The sequence below is a fragment of the Thunnus thynnus genome, chromosome 5, assembly GCF_963924715.1.
Source record: "Thunnus thynnus chromosome 5, fThuThy2.1, whole genome shotgun sequence".
Lineage (NCBI taxonomy): Eukaryota > Metazoa > Chordata > Actinopteri > Scombriformes > Scombridae > Thunnus > Thunnus thynnus.
Window position 1 is genome coordinate 1,191,431 of NC_089521.1, and position 22,564 is coordinate 1,213,994.

The following is a 22,564-nucleotide window of genomic DNA, read 5'->3' on the forward strand; positions in this document are numbered from 1 at the left end:
GTCAAGCGCAACAAAACTGAAACACGATATTTCCGGTGATCATATTTTTCAAAACAAATCCCTGTGTCGTGACAAACCTGTTGCGCATACCGTAAACTAAAAATACATTCTGTGAATTTGCTTTCCCTCGGGAACATTACATAGCACATTATTGTGGGAGCCGCAATAATTTACGTTTTAACGCCGTTACAATTCCTCGACTTTATTTTGAAGGTGAAATGACCTTACTTTTTCTAGTATCCGGTCTTTCTCACTTCGGACTGTGGATTACTTTCCTTGCTGTGAGATGTCTGCACAGTATTTCATTGTAGTTTAAATAAAGTTAGGACAATTCCACATTAGATACGTTTAGATTCGGTTAAGTATATTACGTCTGTTTATTTCAAATTGGTAAGTTTAAGGCAAAGTAAAATCGTTTAATAAATACAAAAAGAACGGTGAGAAAATTAAGACAATCTACAACATTTCTGCAGAGAGATGTGGTGTGTGCACTCTGTGCACATAATCTCATAAATTAGATAATTTGTGTCATTATGGCCTGCACACTATAAATGTGCTCTCTCCAACTATACTGTAGCAAAGGATGACCTCTCCTGGTAAAAGTGTGCATCTCAAAAGAGTCGTCAGACCTCATGCAAGAATCAATTATGGGATTTTTCTCATACTGTAAGGCACTACTGCCCAGAATATTATACAAACAATATTAATGGAGACTGAGAAAACAATGTCACAGTTTTTAATGGGATCCATGTAACAAAACTAATGTATTGTAAGTAAGTAAGTAAGTATATTTAGTATAATACCTTTCACAGACCAAAGTCACAAAATGTGTCACCAGAGTAAAATTATTAAAAAATAAGACCATAAAAAGCAGTAAAGAAAGAAAGCCAACAATAAAATATAAGCAATAGAAACAGATTCATACACATTCACACGCTGAATGGGACTGGACTGGAGGAGCTGGGAATTGAACTGCAGATCTTCCCATTAGTGGACGACCCGCTCTACCTCCTGAGCCACAGCCACCCCGAGACAAAGTACAAGACAAAGAACACTGGGAGAAACAAAAAGGTAACTTAACTATCCAGACAGGGCGTGACAGAGAGAAAAAATATTTTATAAATGGTACTGAGATTTGGTAATGGTTTATTTCAACCAACCCTTTTTTATATTTTGATCTCCCTCTTGCCTCTCAAAAAATAGAGGAGAAGCAAGTTCCTCTGCCTCTATGGACCAGCCTCCACTGGGTAAGAGTCAAAGTAGTTCCTTGTCTTGGACAAACTCAGTTCATGTCACACTTTTCAGCAACATGTGAACACCTTTTTCTCTAAGGATTAATATCCTTTAAACAATATAATTTTGCCAAGGTTCTTTCTTAAGCTACCACTTTGTAATTGCAGAGTGTGAAGTTCGGCAATGTGGTATTGCCTCAACTTGTGGAAGTTGCTAACAACTAATGACAGGATGCAAAAGTGATGATTGTCAATGCCATCCCGAGTTCCAATAATATGTTTGTGAAGATTGAACACATCCTCTGAACCTATGTCAGACCGGACCATGTGGTCGACAAGAGAAATACTGCATTGATGAGCTGCTGATGAAATGTTTGTTGTTAGTCGAATGAAGCACTCTGCTAAGCGGATCACCTTGACAGTACCTACGGATGGAATCATCCGGCCTCCATTGTTTTTCAAGGTCAACAGGTGGTAACTTTCAGAAAATGATGCAAGTGCAGCATCAGACACCAAACTGTTTCGGCACACATTGCATAAAAGCTGCTTCATCTCCTGTCGAACAATAAATGGACAGGGGATCGACAGGGGGGTGATTGGCAGCCACACATTTCTCTGTTCTCTATTTCTCTGTTTAGCATCGTCAGGTTAGGCTAACCCATTGTCGCTAACTCCGAAGCTAACCCCCAAGTTGCATCATTTATTGACACACTGTAGTCTGTAGAGAGCACCAGCAAGATAAAGAGAGCAGTGTGGTCGAGCGAGCAAGAGAGTGAATGAAGTGAGGGAGCGCTGGTAGCAAGAATGCTGGTGAATCAGATCAAAATTCTCTGATTGTTTCACAGCGGTTACGTTCCGGAGGACAAATAGGAGAATCCATAAAATATGACTTTTTAAAATTAATGAATTTGTTAAGAAAGTATAGTTCACAATACTCAATCCATCTTGGACTCAAGCACATGGAGAGAGTGGAGTAGAGCAAAAAAAGATTTTTGTCATGCCAAGTGAATTCATCATGTTACTAAAGTTATCAGTCTTGTATCTTAATTAAAATAGATAAGTTTTGGACATTATTACATGTTAATTTAAGTCAGTGTAAGCTACAAAACAAGGTCATAAACTTAGCATAATTGTGGATCTGAGCCACTCTGTGAAACAGTTTTGTCAAAATGGAGGTTGTGGGGTAAAACGTGCCAGTGATGTTGGGGGAAGTTGAGTCAATGGCTAAATTTACCCCCAGAAATTATTTTCTGATATTCTAGAGACTAGAGACACTGCTGTTACAAGTGCTACAATGTTGATGAATAAATACCTAATTGTTGACTAATGTTAAGTTTAAGCCACAAACAAACATGCTGTACATATAAACAGGCGACATATTAAAGGAAGCCAACATAAAGTGTCTTAGTAAGCTGTTAGGCCACCAGAGCAGCATCAATACACCTTGGCATTGATTCTGCAGTCTCTGAACTCTTCTGGAGGGATGAACACCATTCTTCAAAAAGATATTCCCTCATTTGGTGTTTTGATGATGGTGGTGGTGAGCGCTGTCTAACACATCAGTCCAAAATCTCCCATAAGTGTTCAGCTGGGTTGAGATCTGGTGACTGTGAAGGTCATACTATATGATGCACATCATTTAATACTCATCAAACCATTCAGTGACCCCTTGTGCCCTGTGAATTGGGGCATTGTCATCTCTTGAAGAGACCACTCCCATCAGGATAGAAATGTTTCATCATAGGATAAAGGTGATCACTCACAACTACTTTGTATTGATCAGCAGTGACGCTTCCCTCTAAGGGGACAAGTGGACCCAAACCATTGCCAGCAAAATGCTCCCCACAGCATAACAGAGCCCCCAGATCCCCTCACTGTAGGGGTCAAGCACTCAGACCTGGACCAGTTTTTCCTTTAATTTGTCACCTGTCTGTATACACAAAAGCACATTTACACACACATTATTTCTGTAAGTAACACACAAAGATCACAGTTTAATCTTTACTGAAAATGTTTCGGTAACATGTTGAACAACAAGACACAAACATATGGTTTTACTTAAAAGTACAAGTTTTTGCCTTTGTTAAATTGATGGCATTAATAAAGTTTAAAATTATTTGTAATTTTATAATTAAGTTGTTTGATTTTGTGTAATTTGTATGTCAGTATTTAATGGTAGCGCTATTTACCCCATCCCCATGCTCATTTTACCCCTACCTTGGGGCAAATTGTGCCGTAGGACTAACTTTTTTTGATGGCTCATTGTTCTAAAACCATAATAATTAGATAACTTGTTTTAATTTCCATGGATACACAACAACCTGAGGCATACATAGTAACTATTATTTGAAACAAACACACTTTCATTTTGCAGTAAAATCATCAAATGTAAAAAGTGGCTCATGTTACCCCGTTCTCCCCTAATCATTTAAGTATAATGGGCCAATCAATGCATTTATTAACTGTTGCTTTGTGAACTGTTGTTCTGTCATCAGTTTTTAAAAGGAGAATCTTTACCATTTATTTCAGATTCCTGTGGTTTAATAGGGGCTTTTACCTTACTGAGGGAGAATATTATAAAAAAACCTCTGAGTTATATGGTGGTGTTCCATCATTCATTGCCAACAGAGACAAATACTCAAAGTATGTTGCAAAAGTAATGTGGATAAGAACTGCTGTGTTACACTTACCAACGTTGATGAGTTCAGTGCTTCAGGAGATTCAGATACAGGTACAGGATAATTCCTAACCACTTGTCCTAGTTGACCCGGCTTTTTTGGGCACCTTCAAATTAAGTAAGAAATCAATATTAGAAAAATCTAAAAGGGACATTTACTTTCAATATCAGGTTAAGTTATGTTAGCAAGAGATCAGCATTCCAATCAGTTTCCACTATACATTAACACTGTTTACCACAAAGTAGACCATAATCTTATGACTTGAAAATACTCTAACCTTGTTCAGATGGTCTGGAAAGGATGCAAAAACTGAAGGGATCACACATTCCTTCACACACACAGTTTGCCCAGTTCTGTCAAAATCATCTGCCTTGAAATCCTTCAGTCTGACAGCTATGGCCCAAGCTTTCCTTAGTGCAGGATCTTTGGGGAACTTTTGACAAAAACAAGGTCATCTCAAAATGACTTCTGGCATATAGCTGCATGGTGCATCCACTGCAAAACTAGCAGCATAAATACTAGATCTAGCTAATTTAGGGTAGCGAACGTTAGTGTGTATGATCTCATGAGCAAAAACACATTCCAGCTGATAATTTGCTATGAAGTAAATTATACAAAGAATGAGATCATTGTTAAGTAAATATCACATTAAACCCCTGGTCATGACCAGCGGGTCATGTAATGCTTTAATGATTATTCAGTAACATGTTTTCATTAGGTCATCATAAGTAGTCTTAAGCGATATTCATGTTCACTAACTTACATAACAGTAAAATATAATAAAATTGCCACTTGTGAAAAGTAATCCTGCAATGCCTATTTTGAATGTTTCGTCTGTTTGTACAGCCAAATGCAGCACATGACTACCGCATTATCCCAAGCGGTCTATGACACCCCCCCTCCGCCTTCCCGTTGTCTGACGGGGGTTTGAGAGCGCTTGTCACAGCTGTCACCCCCGCTTTCCATCGTTAAATAACTCATTAAAAACTAACTTGGCAGAAAAAATAGCAGTTTAATGAGCATCAGCGTAGCAAAACTACCTCAAATGACAGAAATTTCTGTGAGATCAATTTATTTGAGGTGTACTTTGATTCTTTAGTTTGGCCCATGTCCCGTCCGCTGACATGGAGGGGGCGGGACTTATGACCTATACTGCAGCCAGGGCTCACAAGTAGCGCCAGCCACCAGCCAAATGCTGGTAAGGTATGCAAGTGGCTGGTAGACTTGCTTCACTCACACTTCACTCACTTCAATAGCTGGTAGAATTTTACCATTCACTAGGGTTCACCTTTGGAGAGCTGTCATGAAGTCCATATTTATATAGTCAGTGGTGTCACTGCGCGCAATGCCACACCCATTTATGACGTGTGACCTTTTTTTTCCTCATTAGAAGCCTTTTCAGCAATGGTTTGGGTTGTTATGTGTATTCCTTGAAAAGATATTCACTGCAAAGCTAAACTGTCCATCTGCCAGTTGTCCCAATTTAATAATACTCACCCAACTACATTTGTTGAAGTAGCTGAAATAAAATCACTGAACGCTGTTGAGCTAAGATACAAATAGATGTCTTAAAATGTACAGTTTTAACCTCAACGCCACCTCAAGTGCAAATCACAAACTCGTTATTACCGGCTGTGAGCTTACAATCATGTCTCTATGTCTTATCTGTTTAAATATAATGTATAGCATAATGTATAATAATAATAATAATAATAAATAACAAGCAAGCAGGCAAAAAAGATATTTTATGAAAGGAGAAAGATAAATACAATAAACAATAAAAAACTGATAAAAAAGAGGTAAGAGGATAAAAGGAGGTAAAATCATGAGATAAAAGAAAGATAAAAGATAAAAGATAGATAAAACAGGTAGTAAATAAGCTGATAACAGTAAAAGGCAAATAAAAAGCTGAGTTAATTAAAAGCAAGACCATAAAAATAAGTTCTGAGCTGATTCTTGAAAATATCAACTGAGGATGCTTGTATTAGGATGTATAATATGTGGTGGGAGTTTGTTCTGGATCTTTGGTGCATAGCTGCATAAAGCTGCCTCATCATACATTTTGCATTTTATTTGTGACACATTTAACAAACCAGCGTTAAGCGACTTAAGTGAACGGTTTGGAACATATTCTGACAAGCAGTCTGGGAGGTATGAAGGTGCTTGACCTTTTTGAGCTTTAAAAACAAGTAAAAGAATTTTAAAATCTATCCTTAATGTTACAGGTAACCAGTGCAATGACGCTAATACTGGTGTAATGTGTTCCCTTTTCCTAGTTTTGCCTAGTATAGCCTAACATACAGCAAGATTCCACCACTTGATCATTCATTAATCTGGTAAATTATGAATTAATGATCGGCACTGAATTAAACATTATCATGCAACTTAACTCTTTTCCCACCTCTGACTCAGGCTCCGTCACTGCTGCTGACTTTTTATACGCACACAGCTCGCATATACACACATGAACGTTTCTACGTCCACTGGATTAAAATGAAGGCTTTGCCTTTTATTCACCTGTTGCCATGGTGAATCGTAGTATCGGAAATTCAATGATGATGGGTTTTTTCATTTCCTATGCACAGCTTAACTCAACGAACATACTCAGAGTTGATTGAACTGACTCTGACCAGCTGTTCTAGAACAGAAAACTCGGAGATTTCCACCTCAGGATTCATCAACTCAGAGTTAGGGTTAGTCAGAGTTCCTTAAACTGCTTTCTGGAATAGACCCCAGGACCTCTACATATGTTTATCACCTTATTTTAACAATATCCCAAACACAGAATCTCATGTTGTCAACATAATTATCATGAGTATATATACATCCTTAAATATTGGCTATAGTGAGTGATGATTCAGGTTTCACAGGATTAAAATCAATCATCAATTAACTGCTTTCCTTTGATTTTTATTCAATTTAGTTTCTTAATCATACATACACACATACATACCAGTATATGAGCAGATTTGCACATACAGGTGTGGATGATGAAAGCATATACCCAGATACATTTGGTAAATGTGTACATTTAGATGATATTTTGAGTAGAAAAACACTAATCACAGTAGTTCTTTTTAGGGACACAAAGTTTGTGATTTTGAGGGATGCCGTATGGTTGACTGGCAACCTGTGCAGGGTGTGCTCTACCTATCGCCCATTGTCCAGCCTGCCCATCATGACCCTCTAGCTTACAGGATAAGTGGTATAGTTAATGGATGGAGGAATATACTATATCAGTCAACAAGGCCTCTAGCCTAATGAAACTACTGGTTATTGTCATTTAAGTGATGATTCAAAAAACCCCACATGTAGCATTTGACATGCCAGCATGGTGGATAAAATAACCTTAAAGGTATGCAGTCTATAAAAACCTTCATGCCATAGTGGCTACCATTTACCAGGAAATGTGCACATTTACAAATTATTTCACAATAACAACCATATATATAAAAAAACAACAAAACAAACACATCTGCCTCATTGTGGTGTTCATTCATAACAACATATAGCGGGTAAGGCCTCCCCCTCGTAGTTCCCGTAGGCGCTGGCAGTGTCGCAGCATGTTCAGAATCCCCTGAAGTCGCTTGTCCACCTTCATCTGAGTAAATTCACGGAAGTCATCCTCCACCACAAAATACTGACCTGAAACACATTTCAACAGATCAGTGAGACTAGCGCTGTTTCAGTTTGCAGGTACACATGATGTCTGTCACTGAGGGTCTCTCAGAGGCAGACTTACTGACTTATTTCAATAACCTTGTTGAGTAAAACCTAGATGGGTCTTTTTGTCGTTGGGTTTTTCTCAGCCAGGTTATCTCCAGAAGTCAGTGAGCAGACTAGAACTGCAATGACTAGTCCATTAGTTGACTGAAAGAAAATTAATTGGCAACGAGTTTGATAATCGATTAAATCATATTTTAAGGAAAACTGTAAAAAAAAAAAAATTAAAAATAACAAAAAATTCACAGGATCCAGTTTCTAGAATGTGATTTTTTTTCTTTGACTCTAAACTGTATCTAAATAATTCACTTTTGACAGATATCCGTCTGTAGATGGAGCTCTTGCACTCATGCAATATTGAATCGAATTGAAAATCCAGTCAAATTCAGACCTTGTGAAACTGAATCAAATTGATTGTAGAAATCAGTGGGAATACCCAGCCCTACATATGAATAATGTTTTGAAATAGACCTGAAAAATGTAATATTCAAATAAACAGAAAGGTTTATGTGTACACAATGGATAAACATTGATGCACTGATGTATGAAATGACATCAAAATGTCACAGAGTTCATTCTAGTCAGTACTTCTTGTAAAGAATGTCGTACTGCGCAGACAATATCTCTGTAATGTTTCATCTACTTGTCCTGCTAATTAAGTTGCATAATTCAAACATACTGATCATCATCTTCCATGTGCAGTAACTGCATCAGAGATTGTCAACATACCTTTTGTATCTTTTGTTTCCTGATCCTTAAAGCGCTGGTACAGCTTGCGTGAATGGTTGTTGAGAGTTTTCGCAGACTGATGGAGGATCTTGTATTTGGCTGCAACAGCTGTGTTAATGCTCCGCACTGCTGCATTAAGTTGATCGTATGATACACGTCCTTTCATATACCTGAGTGGGACAGAACATTCAGTCTTTAAATAACATGAGGCTGGCCTACAATAAGAAATGTGTCTCTTGGCAATACAAAACAAACAACCTACATGTGGAGCTGGGAGATATATTCTATACTTGTAACTATCACTTACTAAATACCCAGAGTGATATTCTTCACATTAAAGTTCATGTGAAAGTTAACTGAGTTCATAGTAAGGTGTTCATTTGTGAGTGAAATGCATGACTTGAATGACAATAAACCACGCCCCCCTCATTAATTATATAAGCTAAATAACCCTGACAGCAGTGGTGTCAGCCTGCTTTTGCTACAGTAAGCTAGTCACTAGTCAGTCACCTCCTCTCATACACTCAGCAGCAGTTTAGTGGTGTAAGTAGGCAAGTAAGTAAAACTTGATTTTATGTTTATTGGTTAAGCAGTCAGTAAGACAGTTCTAGCAAGTAGTGATCAAGGGCTGATCTGCCTCTGATCTGGAGCTTTTTGTCAGCGATCTCCAAAAACTGTTGGCAAGTGGAAATCAGAGCTACGGCTTCTAATTTGAACATACAGTAATTAAAAAGACAAATACATCTGATTGAAAAGAGCCATGACACTGTTTACATAAAAGTTGGTACATTTAGAGCTGCAACAATAAGTAGATTAGTTAATTAAATTGATGGACAGAAAATTAATCAGCAACAATTTTAATAATCGATTAATGATTTGTGACAAAGGGACAAATATTCCCCAGTTGCAGAGTTCTCAAAGTGATGGTTTGCAGCTGATTTATACTGTAAACTGAATATCTTTGGGTTTAGGACTGTTGACATTTGATGATGTCACATTGGGCTGGGAGAAACTGTGAAAAATGAGCATAGACCAAACAATTCATTGAGAAAGAAATTGTCAGATTTATTGATAATGAAAATAAGATAGTTCTACAAATATTAGAAGTAACATTAGTAAATAGTAAATTTGCATTCATTATTGGGACAGACAATTGGAAAGTCCTGGGACTGATATATCTTTGTTTTATTATTACTCATCCTACTCTCTTCTCTTGTCCCTTTGTCTTATGTAGTAGATCAATGTGTAGCACTTTGTTTCTGCACTGTTGTTTCCTTTTGCATGTGCAAAAAAAACAAACATTATGAACATTATCATTCATTACACATGTTGGATATTAGTGAGGGGATATACTTACTGAGGGATGCTCTCAAACTCTGGCATAGTGATGAACTCCATCTCTCTTACATAGCTCTTGTTGGTCTTTTTGACATGTTCTGGTTGGGGGTGCTGTACGTCTGCTGCTTCGCTCTGCTTCATTACAGCTTCTTTTCCACTGAGAGATGAGATGAAGATTAAACATGAGACATCAGGCAGTCGTTCAGTGCATTCAGTGTTGGGAGTCAGTGCAGAAGTCATTTGCAATTGTCAGGGTATTGCAGACTTGGAGACTTATTACATATGTTTCTTTCTTCAACACATCTTATAACGACAAATGTTATTCACAGTCTCCACAAAGTTACGGTACAATCCAGCGCACCTGCAGAGCATCCGCCCCACACTAAACTGATACAACTGCCGCTTGTAAGACTCACTTTTAATGCTGTTGTTCATAATTTGTGCTGTGAGAATTCAGATTTTAACAGTCAGAGAAAAAAAAAGTCTGCGTTCTGGTATCAGTTCATTTATAAAATCCTAGGCCACCACATAGAATCTCTCCTGATAGGCTGCTGACAGCACTGTCAGCTGAAGAATCAATCACACTGGTCACAGGAAGTTGTACAAGTGTCTCCTTCAAAATGTAGTTCAGCCGACTTTGCTGCATTTAACACTGGAGCTGAGGGTGTCAGAGTCCAGGCAGGAAACACAGTTGCTCTGCTGTTTGCTCTACTCCGTTTCCATCATCCCTCTCTGTTTCCATCACACTCATGTATTTAGGTCATTTAGAGACAAGAATCTGAAAAAGTTTACATCCTGTCGCGCTGTCACCCTGCATTACTTTATGTACAATTTTTTTAAAAAAGCAGCGATTTGGCTGACAAAAGATGTCTCTGTCATTGTAAAGTCTACTCTCAGGGTGAAAACAAACTCTGCAAATACATTCATCTGCACCGTGAAGCTCAAACATCCAACTGAAGCAAAAACAAGCAGAACACATTTTTGGGTGGAGGGGGACAAAATCATTTGTTTTCATGAAGTACAGTACATCTATTCTAAACACTAGGGGATGCATGATATTATCGGCACGTTATCGGTATCGGCCGATATGTCGCCTTCTCCTCTGCTGCCTGACTGTGCTTCCCTTGATGGACTGTGTCACCCCGACGGTCCCGGTGTTTCTTCCACAGGCTCCATTTCACTCATCTGCCCGTCAGACCCACTGCTTCTTCCCACTTTAACCTGAGTAACAAACCGGTGCTCAGTGCTCTGGTTGGATCCACATGGAGAGCTAGGGCTAACGTTAGCTGGGAGGCTAGCTGGCTGTGCTTCCCTCTGGCCATGCTGCAGCCAACGCTCACCTAGCCTCTCAGCTAACATTAACCCCGGCTCTCCGTTTGGATCCAACCGGAGCATCAAGCCACAGTTTGTTATTCAGGTTAAAGTGGGAAAAAGCAGTGGGTCTGACGGGTAGCTGAGTGAAGTGGAGCCTGCGGGGGAAGCACCAGGACCATCAGGGAGAAACAGTCCGCCGAGGAACTGCTATGTTCGGCTGCACAGATAGGAAACACTTCGGCTGCCGGGATGTACCACTCTGTTTCATGGATGTATAAAGAGAACTGGATACAGCGTCGGAGGCAGGGCTCCATTCATTCCTATGAAAGTTGCTCAGTGGAGCATGCATGGATTTATAATAAGACCTGGATAGGACGCCGCTCAGCCTTGCAGCCAATTTTTCCCAGTGGCCACTCGCGGTATTGCAGCGAAAAATCCCCCTGCAGCCCAAAAAGTATTTTCCCCATAGACCACCATTATAAAAGAGACATCGTTAAAACTGTTGACACGACACCTCAAACTGCAAACAATGTCAATTATGACTCTTTCTATTATGAACTTTTGATCCATGGCTTCAAAGCCTGGTGCTCTTCCTGCATCCACTTCTCTTTATGCATCCATGCTCTGTTTGGGGGGGAAAAAAAACAAACTTCTTTTTGGTTTATAACGACAGTTGGCAAATATATTTTTGCATAAAAAGATGTAATTTGTCCCCTATCATTTACATTGAAAGCAGGAATTAGGATAGGATCTTTTAATGGCCAATATTAACAGAGAGAATTATTACAGCATGCAAAACCTCTTTCCATATTCATGTTCACCTCACTATTGTTTTCAGGGACTTGAAAAATTGTGAAGCGCTCCTTTAATATTGTCATTCTGTTTGTCCTGTCTGTTTGTAATTCTACCACTGCAACATCTGTCCACTCTGTATGTACAACTGTCAGGCTCTTAGAAGCGGTAAAACATGTTTTCTCTGACAATTTGCATTTTTCAGACTGTGTTTTTGTCTTTTTGAGCTCCTCATTATCTGTGACACTGTTGTAGGGCAGAACAATTAATCAAAATTTTATTGAAATCCAATATGGCCTACTGCAATTTTCAAATTGCAGGAGGTGCAATATTTGTTAAAGGTGAAATGTGTGTCAAAATAGCATTTTAAATTAAATACCGTCGTGCTGCAGAGATGTCCCGTCCTACACATCATATTCTACAGACTACGGAAAACATCTTTGTTTGGTACAGATCCCTGCAAAAAATCACTCCATAATCATTCTAATATGTTTTTCAATGAAAATGAGAACAATGATGTAAAAATTATCATTCCCTCTAATATCACAAATCATATCACAATTGCAATATCAGTCAAAATAATCGCAATTAGATTCTTTCCAAGAATAATTCAGCCCTACGCTGTTGTCGCTATTAGTGTACCGACCCTAGCAGACTCAATATAAACTGATTTGAAGACACTGACCAGCCTAGCAACATTAAGTATACAGACAACCCACAATGCAACACTCTCTGTAGGAGCCGCTGTTGCAGCAGTTCTCTCCCCATTCAAATAGATTTGATGTTGTGAACACGTAATTGTATAGTCCTCTGATGTAAGATGACTCTCACTTTTTTCAAATTTAATTTGGTCCTTCACAGTCCTGATGGCATCCTTCCCTGTCTATTGATGCTTGTGCTTGTTGTTGTTGTTGTTGTGATTGTTTCTCTCCTGTCCCCCCCCCCCCCCCCTTTCCCTCTCTCTTTCTCTCTCTCAACCCAACCGGTCAAAGCAGACCGTGATATGGATTGTTGTGATATGGCGCTATATAAATAAAAATTGATTGATTGATTGATTTAATTTCCAGAATAAAATATGGTCTTACATTTGGGTCTATACAGTAATTTGATGAATTCTTCATTAGATCCAATTATTAAGTAGATACAAGTGATACAGTTTGTACTTATTGACTGATGTACTTAGTACAAGTACAAACATAAGAGGGCCAGGTTTGGCAAGCTGGTGAATTAGTGGGCATCAGATTTGAATGTCCTTCATTCCAAATACAAAACGCCCAGTGTTCTGTTGAACATCATGCAAATACATACGCTTACAGTAACATATTGTTTTCTCACTTTGCTGTGCATTTCTTCCTGGGCATGTGTGCAGGTATGTTATCTTTAAGATGCTGGACATCCTCCACATCCTTTTGGAATAACTCCTCAAGTTCCTGAAACAAAAACAAATGTGTTTCATCACTGAGAAGCATGTCCTTTAAGAACCAGGCCAAGTTAGCAAAAGAAAGCATATTTCACCTACTCACACAAAACACAGTTTCTGCTTCTTATGTTATATGTTTATGCTTAAAATGAGTTTAGAACACCAGTGTTTCCCCTTTAATAGTACTAGGTGGGCCGCCAGGCCAACGAGAACCCCCGCCAGGCCAAAAAATAGTTTTTTAAATGTAACGCCAAATTTGGAAATCAATAGCGTTTGGGAGCCTCTGTGCAGCGCTGTTTTGAACGCAAGTCTCAAAACTCCAATATTGGTCAGGTTCTCATTTATAAAGCAATGAAAACAAAGCAAAAAGAGGATGTAATTAATTATACCTGATGTACAACTGGATGAATGTTACTGTAAAGCAGCAGCATAGATACACTGACATTGACTACACTAACATTAACCAAACAAACTTCAGGTCTCCAGCTTACCTTCAGGTGTTTTAGTTGGTCTTTATGCTGACCAATACAGTTTTCAAACTCCCCCACAAGTCTCTCAAGTGCAAAGAGTTCTTGTCCAAGTTTCTTAATGTTATTATGAGGAACTTCTAGATGTGGAGAGAGACAAGAGGACATAAAAAATAAAGTGAAAGAACACAGTCTTCTCTCATGCAGGGCTAAGCGACATCTATTGTTATTGCAAGATGTGTAAATGATCTAAATGGTAAAAACTGAGTTATTACAATATGCACAAAAAGGTTATTTTTAGTCAAACAATAACATAGATGGTAGCTGCTACATTAGCAGTTTTGAGTCACAACAGTCCTGTAAACTGTGACGTGATTAGTGACACTACATGTTCACCTGCTGCAGTTTACAGGACTATCATGACTCCAGGTGGCTAGCTGTCTGACTATCTGGTAGTGAATTTAACAGATGCATGAACAAGAAAAACAGAGTGAAAATGACCCTGCACACTCATCTGTGCTCTCAGTTTGTGTTAGTTGGTGAGGTATCATCTCTGGTTATAGAGTAGAGGGTGATACGTAGGGCTGGCTGATATGGAAAAAAATATGATCACGATAATTTTTTCCATATTGATCAATATTGATATTTATCACAATATATAATTTGATGACCGCCTGAGAAGAATTTTTTTTTTTAAACATCAGCTTTAAAATGTGGATTAACAGTCAATTTTAGCACAAGGACATAGGGAAAAACTCAGTCTACAAGTCCTGATTATCACTAGCAAATATTTTAATTTGAGAGAAAGAAGAAGAATTTTAACCCTTTAAATGTCAGTTTTTGAGGGAGAGAGACAGGGAGGAGGAGAATTGTGACCTTAAGTACCACAGAATTTCTGTCTCTCTCTCTCTCACACACCACTAGCTGACATCCATATCAAAACACACACACAACAACACACATCATTTTAGTTGCATACATTTGCTATATTGGTCTACAGTGCTCCCTAACAAAGCAGCAATGCCCCTAGTGGAAACCAGGAGAACAGCATATATTTGCCCCACAAGTCAAACATGAGAAAACTGCTCAATCCAGTGGAAAATAGTAAAAACTAAAATTTTGAAGCCAGGGCTCTAGATTTAAAGCCAGATATAATAGAATGCTTGATTTTATGCTGTAATGGCCGTGGGATCAAAAATTATGGTTTTTAATGGGTTTAAGGATATTTTTGTCCACAAAGATCTGAGGGTCTTCATTTTGGCTACATGGATTATTATAGATTTATTATAGGAGCGGAGGTTGAACTTCTAAAATTAAAAAAAAAACAACAAAAAAAAACAAACCCTACACCCTTGTCAAAACGTATGCCATATGCATCAACACAGCCAAAATGATTTTTTTTTTTTTTAAATTATAAAGCCAGAAATGGCCCTAGTGAGGTGTATGGCGTAATCGACCATAAGCTTAAAACAAAAACACCAACAACAACAAAAGACAAACAATACAGACTGTTAGGATTTTTGGCCATATCGCCCAGCCCTACTGTCAAGTTAATCTGTCATACCTGCAACTGACAGGTCCAGCATACGTTGAATGGATGATATCCTGTCATGAATGTGGTGGCTGATATCCTCCAGCTCACTCATTTTCCTAACACAGGACAAAGTAAACATTAATATTGACACATTATGTACTTACAGATAATGTACCTGGAGAATTTCCTGAACAAAACTAATAGCTGAGAAGAACTCTTCAATTTCTCATATTCAATTTGAAAACATAAAAATGAAAAATGAATGGACTCATTAAATCACAGTTTCAAATTTGTGAAACCTTTATTCTATTTGTGAAAACAGAAAAAAAAACATTTTTCCCCCCACACAGGCCACACGAGAGCAGGCCCAGATCAAAAACTACTAACGTTACTTGTCAAATCTGGACTTTCAAATCAATGTGTTTTAATTTGTCTCTGGAGTCTCCTTGTTAATCTAGTCCAGATTTCACGACTCTAAGTATAGTGGTTTTTAATCTGGACTTGATGTAAAGCGGTCTAGGTGGTAAAAAGCAGTGAAATCGCCATTTTTTCTGTTTTCATGAGCAAAATAAAGGTTTCACAAATGTGAAAGTGGGTTTAAACAGCGATAAGGCTTTTGCTACGATGTCTAACCCTTTTTCACAAGTGTTACTGGTGCAAAAACGAGGTTAAGCCGTTAAAATTCACTATTTATGTTTCTTACTTTTTCCCTTAAACCCGAATCGATAGCTAACTTCAGCGTCGTCACAACTGTGGTTGTCTTTCGAGACCGCAAACACAAGCAGAGAGTATCAACCCAACCCACAACAACATTGCCCTGTGAGCAGAACAGTTTGGACAACAGTGCTACAATAAGAGCAAGAGATTGCATTTTTCATTGAGAATTTGGTGTAAATTATGCCGATTTGAAGACAACCTCAAAATTATTTACAAAAAAGTGTAACGTTAACGTACGTGTAACTTACTTAAGGCTAAGCGTAAAATTAAGTAAAGTAACGTTAATCGTAAACTTCACGCTAAAGATGATGCGTGTCCTGTCCACGGTTATGCAAAACAGCAACAACAAAGGCCTGAATACAATAGATGTTACGATCTTGTACACTCTACCTTGAAGCTAGCTTTGAATTTCGTTACGGTTAACACTGACGTTGGTGAGCAGTTAGCATTAACTGCTAATAACAAACCAGACGACATTACTGCATCTGGCATAACATCATAACCGGAGACGTTAGCTGCCCTCGGACTGAGACACCTCCAGGCCTGCACTGTCTGTGTGTCTATCTACAAGTAAATATAAAACTGTGCTCTTAATATAAGGTAACTTACGCAATTATGTTATCCGTTTACCTCATGGATATATAACTCTCTGCTTTTCCTCCTCAGTACTGCGTTCCCGGTTCAATCTGAATTTCACATGTGACACGAGACGTCATGGCCAGCGTACGCTACGTCTCGTTGCCTCCTTCAAAGGCTTCAAAGACCGTCGTAAATATTAGTTTTTAAAGGCGGTTGCCAACAAAATTGCGCATTACCGCTCACCCGCTCACCCTGAACACTAAACTATATATTAACAATAATAAATGTCAGTTATTCAGATATAATATTATTCAGAATCCATATTAACAACGTACAAACCAACAGCCCATTAAATTTCATCAAAAAAAAGTTTTCCCAAACATTTTAGCCTTCTTAGGCTCCAACATCTGCCATTGTTTTTTGCAACAGTGAGTGGCTTCTCTCATTGTCTGTTTCTGATGACGGCGACAGCTGATCACAGCTGGATCAGCTTTAACAGCTGTAGAAACTTCTGATGGAGTTTGTGTCTGCACACATGTGCACTGTGCTGACGCTAATAAAGGTGCACAGTTATCACTGCCAGCAGCTGTTTCCTCTCTGCAGCCTGTTACCTGTTTAACAAACACCTAAAACAACCTGCACTCTGCATTTATACTGTGTCCTGTCTCCTGCTCAGAGGCACAGGAACCATTTCTAATCGCAGAATGCGTTTATACTATTTATTGATTATTTGCATCTGTATTTTTTTGATAATCCTGATAGTGAATTCATTATTCAATAACCCAGAATATGATCAAAGTGTCTTCTGAACACTGGAAAATATATATTTGGCTAAATGTTTCAGTGAAAATAGAAATTATGACACTCATATCAAACCTGACACTCAGGAATTTTCAGCCTCACATGTGACTGAATGGAAATGACGATAAATGATGTAAAATATAAATGTGTTTAACTATAGACGTAAAATCTTGTCGAGTGTCTGACAGATGATTTTCTCTGAAGATGAATGTTTGTCGGTTCAGCTGGTGTGAGAGTGTGACATCTGTTTCTGACTTCTGAGGAACTCACTTATAGACACTTAACATTCTAGAATGGATTTGTCATAAATGCTGACATCATAACAGGAAGACAAACACAGTAGTAGATTTGTGTTTACATCCATATTGGGTGAACAGTGAAGCAACTGTAGTCCCCTTTTTTAGGTAGTCTGCCAACTGTAGGACAATGCAGGAGGAGGACCATCCTAAATATACAGCAAATGCAGCTGGGAGGTTTTTTATGACCCAGCAGTGGGAAGTTCTCCACTGGCATTGTCATTTACCTGACCTCAGTCCAGCTGAGCAGGTGTGTCACTCGCCGAAAATCAGACCAAAGGCAAAAGTCCAGTTTATAGTTCAGGTCCAACAAATCTCCTGAAAAGAGAAAAACAGCATATTCTGAGTTCAATTCCAAAGATATGAAATGATCTGAAATCAGTTGTTAGAATTAAAAAGATGAGCTGAGGCAGCAAACCTTAGCTTAAAGCTAAGCTTAAAATCTTAAAAATCTTAAAAAGCTTAAAATCAAATAAAGTATGTGTATTGTCATGAATCATGGGTGGTAATTAAATGCAACACATTTGCAGTAAGTACACAAATTATTTATTGTAATTTGGAATTTTCACTAAATTAGATCAGTATCACATTAAGGCATTTTGAAACAGTCTTGTAATAGAACTGTAGGTTATCAATGTGCATTCTAATGTTTCAGTTTGAGGCAAGTCATCTGAACACAGCACATTCAAACATGGCTACACTCACAATATGAAAACCATATCTAGGTCTTCCCTTTTCAGTACAGTCACAGTGAGGTTGTTTACCTGCCTTCAGAGCTCCTTGTATCACATAATATGCATCACATTGTTTAGGTGTTATAAAATTGGTCGTATATAAACACAACTCAATGAAAATGACCAGAAGTAAGATTTAAGGTGTTTTAAATGTATTACAATAACTGATAAGATGCTAAGAAATGTGAATTTGAACAATGTGTTAGTTACAGAGCTTGTCCAGTGAGACCCAGAGAGTCTGGTATGTTGAGTAAAGAGAGAGACAGTTACCCCAATCCCATTTCACTGCAAAGATGCAACCATCTGAGTGTCTCAGTGCAGATCAGTGAGGTTAGGACTGACAGGGTCATTTAACCTTGTTTCAATGTAAGGGAAAAAACATCCAAATTGTATGATAGTATGACTTACTGTACGTATGATGTATTCATATATATTGAATTATCTCAACACTTTACTGAGTCTTAATGACATAAAAATCCAACATGCTACACATTTGAATGTATCACTAGAAACTGTGACCTTCCACTATTGTGAATTTAAACAGTGTTTGATCACACGACAGAGTCTGTAAAAAAAAAAAAAAAAAGATCATGAATGAATGATTAATTGATTTATATGACAAACTGGTGTAAAGTTTTATGTAAATGTGGGAAACATTAGGCCAGTTGTATTATACTAGCCCCTTCTTCATGATTCTCTGTAGAGCAGTGGAGATGAGAAAGAAAGAATTCTTTAGAAAATGAGGGATGTTTGCAACATTTGAGGCCTGATGTATGATCCATGATACATTTAATAATGTGTGATCTGCCTGTTAAATTTGTTTCCAAACATGCCACTCATGCTGCATTAGGAGGGCTTTGAAATTGCAATAATTCTCTTGACAGTATATATGAGTCTGGTAAAGCACGGATAGGGTTAAGCAAGTCTGAATTTGGGCTCTTTTGACACATTTCACTTCCAGCAAGTTACATTTTGCCAGCCTTAGCCTTCTACCAGAACAACTTACTGTAATGAATCTTGAAGAATCAGGGTAAGATCGCCAGTATTAGTAGGTCACTTCATAACACACCTGACATTATCAATAAACACATCATTCACCTGAATAACTAATCCTTTAAGTATGCAGTATGCACACTTAATGACATTGCATTCAGTTCAAATTCAAAATAAAGCAGAGTTTTGGAAACATTAAGCCTTACATCCAAACAAAGGTTGCAAATTATAGTCACTGTTTAAAGTTCCTCAAATTTCATAAAACTACATCAGCACATTCCCTTTATCACTATCTATAGGATGGTGAAATAACAAATTACTAAAATAGTGACTGTAATGAGCCACTGGAGTGCTTAGCCCATTAGCAGGAAAAAGTGGATGAAAATTTCACAAAACAAAAAGAGTATAATTTTTATTTATTTTGAAAAAGGCAGAGGTCATATGACAAAAAAGATGATGAAGAACCAATACATCTGTACATCAACTGTACAAAGATTAACCATCTCTTATAATCATCCAGTACATTAAAAGACAGTGTTTAAATTCAATTAGTTTTTGTTGACATTGTCAGAAAGGTGATAATTCTACTTGTTACATGAGGTTGTAGTGGGTGGTGGTGGTGTGCAGGAGTACATTATACTCTAAAGAGTTCCTAATATTTTGCCTACTGCATCAAGGTGGACAGAATATATATAGACTTTGTAAGAGTATTATGGCAGAGCTGTTGTATAGGATTGCATTAGATTGCACAGGTGTTTCTAATAAAGTGCTTGGTGACTCTATGTTTCGCTGTGAAAGCCAGTCTTGGTAGGTACAGGTAGGGACTCAGACAGCAGACATGAAACCTGCTGAGTGACACTCCATCCACAGCTGTCTTACCTGGTGTCTCACGAGCTCTCTACTCTGGTTCTCTGGAAACTCTGTAATAAAAGAAAATGTTTTGTTAAGTTTAAAACAGATGTCTTAAATAAATTAAGTAAATTTAATGTGAATCTGTTAACTTAAACTTTTACTACACATACCTCTATGCCCCTGAGTGCTGGTATGTCTCGCCAGCCTGTGACAGGTGAACAAAGTAAAGGGAGCCAGTGTGGTGGTGTGAGTGAGTAGACCTGAAAAACATTGAGGCAAAATTCAAAGGAAAAATTAATAAGGGAACTGTAATACGACTGCTAAAACTGTTCAAGAAAGACTATTTTCATTGATACACATATTTGTTAGTTCTGTTGTAATTTATCTGTGCTTCAGCACATTGGCTTTGAAATGAAACCATGACTATGAGGTTAATCTTTCCTCTTTACCTTGATGGTGTTTATATCCACAGATCAACTGTGTAGGAATTGTAGCTTTTCATTTGACCAATTAAAACAAACTTTATCATGATATATAACATTTGGTGTCAAACTGTTTTCAGTCATTGACTGTCTGAAGTCTGTGATCCCAGAGGACACTTATATCTCCCCTGGTGATTCTGTGTTGGACCTGAACTATAAACTGGACTTTTGCCTTTGTTCTTTTGGCAAGTGGCACAACTGCTCAGCTGCACTGAGGTCAGGTGAATGACAATGCCAGTGGAGGACTTCCCACTGCTGGGTCATAAAAAACATTTGCTTGTATATTTAGGATCATCATCATCCTCCTGCATTGTCCTACAGTTTGCAGACTATCTAAAAAAAGTGGGCTACAGTTGCTTCACTGTTCACCGGATATGTATGTAAACACAAAAAAAAACTACTTAAATCCAAGTCAGCACTGTCATTCATTCAAAACAACCTAAATGTGTCATTGTCTGAATGATGGACTTTACTCTGCTCTCTACTTATCAGCTGCTAGATTCCTCTGGCTGTTTCCAGGTTATCCTGGTGCAGTCATTGGGTGAGTTTATGCATCAGCATACCAGTGGAGGTCCCACATCTGTCAAACAGGACACATGACATTTATTATATTTTTACAACATTACTTTATAGTCTGCATGCACAAACACATTGCTGGTAATGTACACATTTGTGAGCTTAATAAATCAAAAATGCATGTCAAAACACCCTTTATCCTTACATATAATACATACATACATCCTTATAATAATACTTACAATTTCTTCCCTCCTGTCTAACACACCTAGAGCAAAAGTCAGGAGACTCAGCAGCCACGCATTTCTCTGTTCTCTATTTCTCTGTCCAGCGTCTTCAGGTTAGGCTAACCCATTGTTGCTAACTTTGGCGCTAACCCCCTTCAGTTTTCCAGCAGTTGGGGAAACAACAGACGTGACTTTTCTTGGTCTTAACAAGCTGCAGCATTTATTAACTGACACACTGTAGTCTGTACTGTACGTTTACTACCAGACTGACAACTTACTGCTAACCTTTTTCTCTGCTCCGCTCGCATTCTGTCTCAACCACTCACTCACCCACTACGCACACATATTACGTACTGCTGTATTCCTTAAATAGAGCTACGCTACCTAGAATTTCCCAGGCAAAGACACAGAGATTAACTCACGTTTCGGAACAGCGCTGCACAGAGACTCCCAAACGCTATCGATTGCTGAATGAATGAACCCAGGCTAACAAAACTAGAGGTTCCCCTCTTCTCTCTCTTTCTCCTCACAGCTGTTGCGTTAGCTGCTCAGCTGCTCCTCTCCCTCTGGTCTGAGTGTGGCCTCTTCAAGGCAGATGCACAGAACTCGCTCTACTAAACGGCAGTGATGCAGAGCCTGCTTGATTCAAGTTTAGCACCAGTTGCTATGACACAAAGTTTGCCAGCTGAACTGATAAGCAACATGAGCCACAAAACATGTTAGCGCCAAGCTGCTAACTCTGTAAGCAGGACAAAGGCCTACCAAAGACTACACCATCCAGCATCAGAACCACAACTCTTTGCTGGACCCAACAAAGAAAGAAAAAGTATCTCTCTCCTTCCATGGACTCAGTAACATACTGGGCATATAGCGTAGTAGGGATGTGCAGAGGGCCAAGTATTTGTATCTGTATTTGTTGGGGCAGCAAAATTATTTGTATTTGTATTCGAATAAAAGTAAAGAGGCTTAAAAATCCTATTTTTGTTTTTATTACGCTTTTATATTAAGAAGGAGGGCCCCACACCAGGTCTCGAACTGGAGTCTCCCAGATCATAGATGACTGTGCTGACTACTAAGCTAAAACTTTACTCATTGCCTCATTGCAGGCAGACCTCTACCTATTTATACACCCATAACACA

The 22,564-nt window shown here is 38.4% G+C and overlaps 1 protein-coding gene across 6 annotated transcripts; it reads right to left on the minus strand.

Annotated features, from left to right (window-relative positions):
• Nucleotides 1-6,799: 6,799 nt before the first annotated feature.
• Nucleotides 6,800-21,945, minus strand: ska1 (spindle and kinetochore associated complex subunit 1). 6 transcript variants are annotated; one of them, XM_067588658.1, is made up of 11 exons: nt 21,440-21,681; nt 21,155-21,261; nt 20,370-20,459; nt 20,227-20,267; nt 17,848-17,938; nt 15,258-15,343; nt 13,718-13,833; nt 13,142-13,236; nt 9,720-9,857; nt 8,363-8,532; nt 6,800-7,555 (listed from the first exon to the last, which is right to left on the minus strand). In XM_067588658.1, exons 6-11 carry the CDS (start codon nt 15,337-15,339, stop codon nt 7,407-7,409), a joined length of 750 nt encoding a protein of 249 aa, XP_067444759.1. In that variant the 5' UTR covers nt 15,340-15,343; nt 17,848-17,938; nt 20,227-20,267; nt 20,370-20,459; nt 21,155-21,261; nt 21,440-21,681; the 3' UTR covers nt 6,800-7,406. The 6 variants fall into 6 exon arrangements, with proteins under 6 accessions (XP_067444759.1, XP_067444758.1, XP_067444757.1 ...); XM_067588657.1 differs by lacking the exon at nt 21,440-21,681 and adding an exon at nt 21,847-21,945 and having other exon boundaries at nt 20,370-21,261; XM_067588656.1 differs by lacking the exons at nt 17,848-17,938; nt 20,227-20,267; nt 20,370-20,459; nt 21,155-21,261; nt 21,440-21,681 and adding an exon at nt 16,554-16,708.
• Between the last annotated feature and the right edge of the window lie 619 nt (nt 21,946-22,564).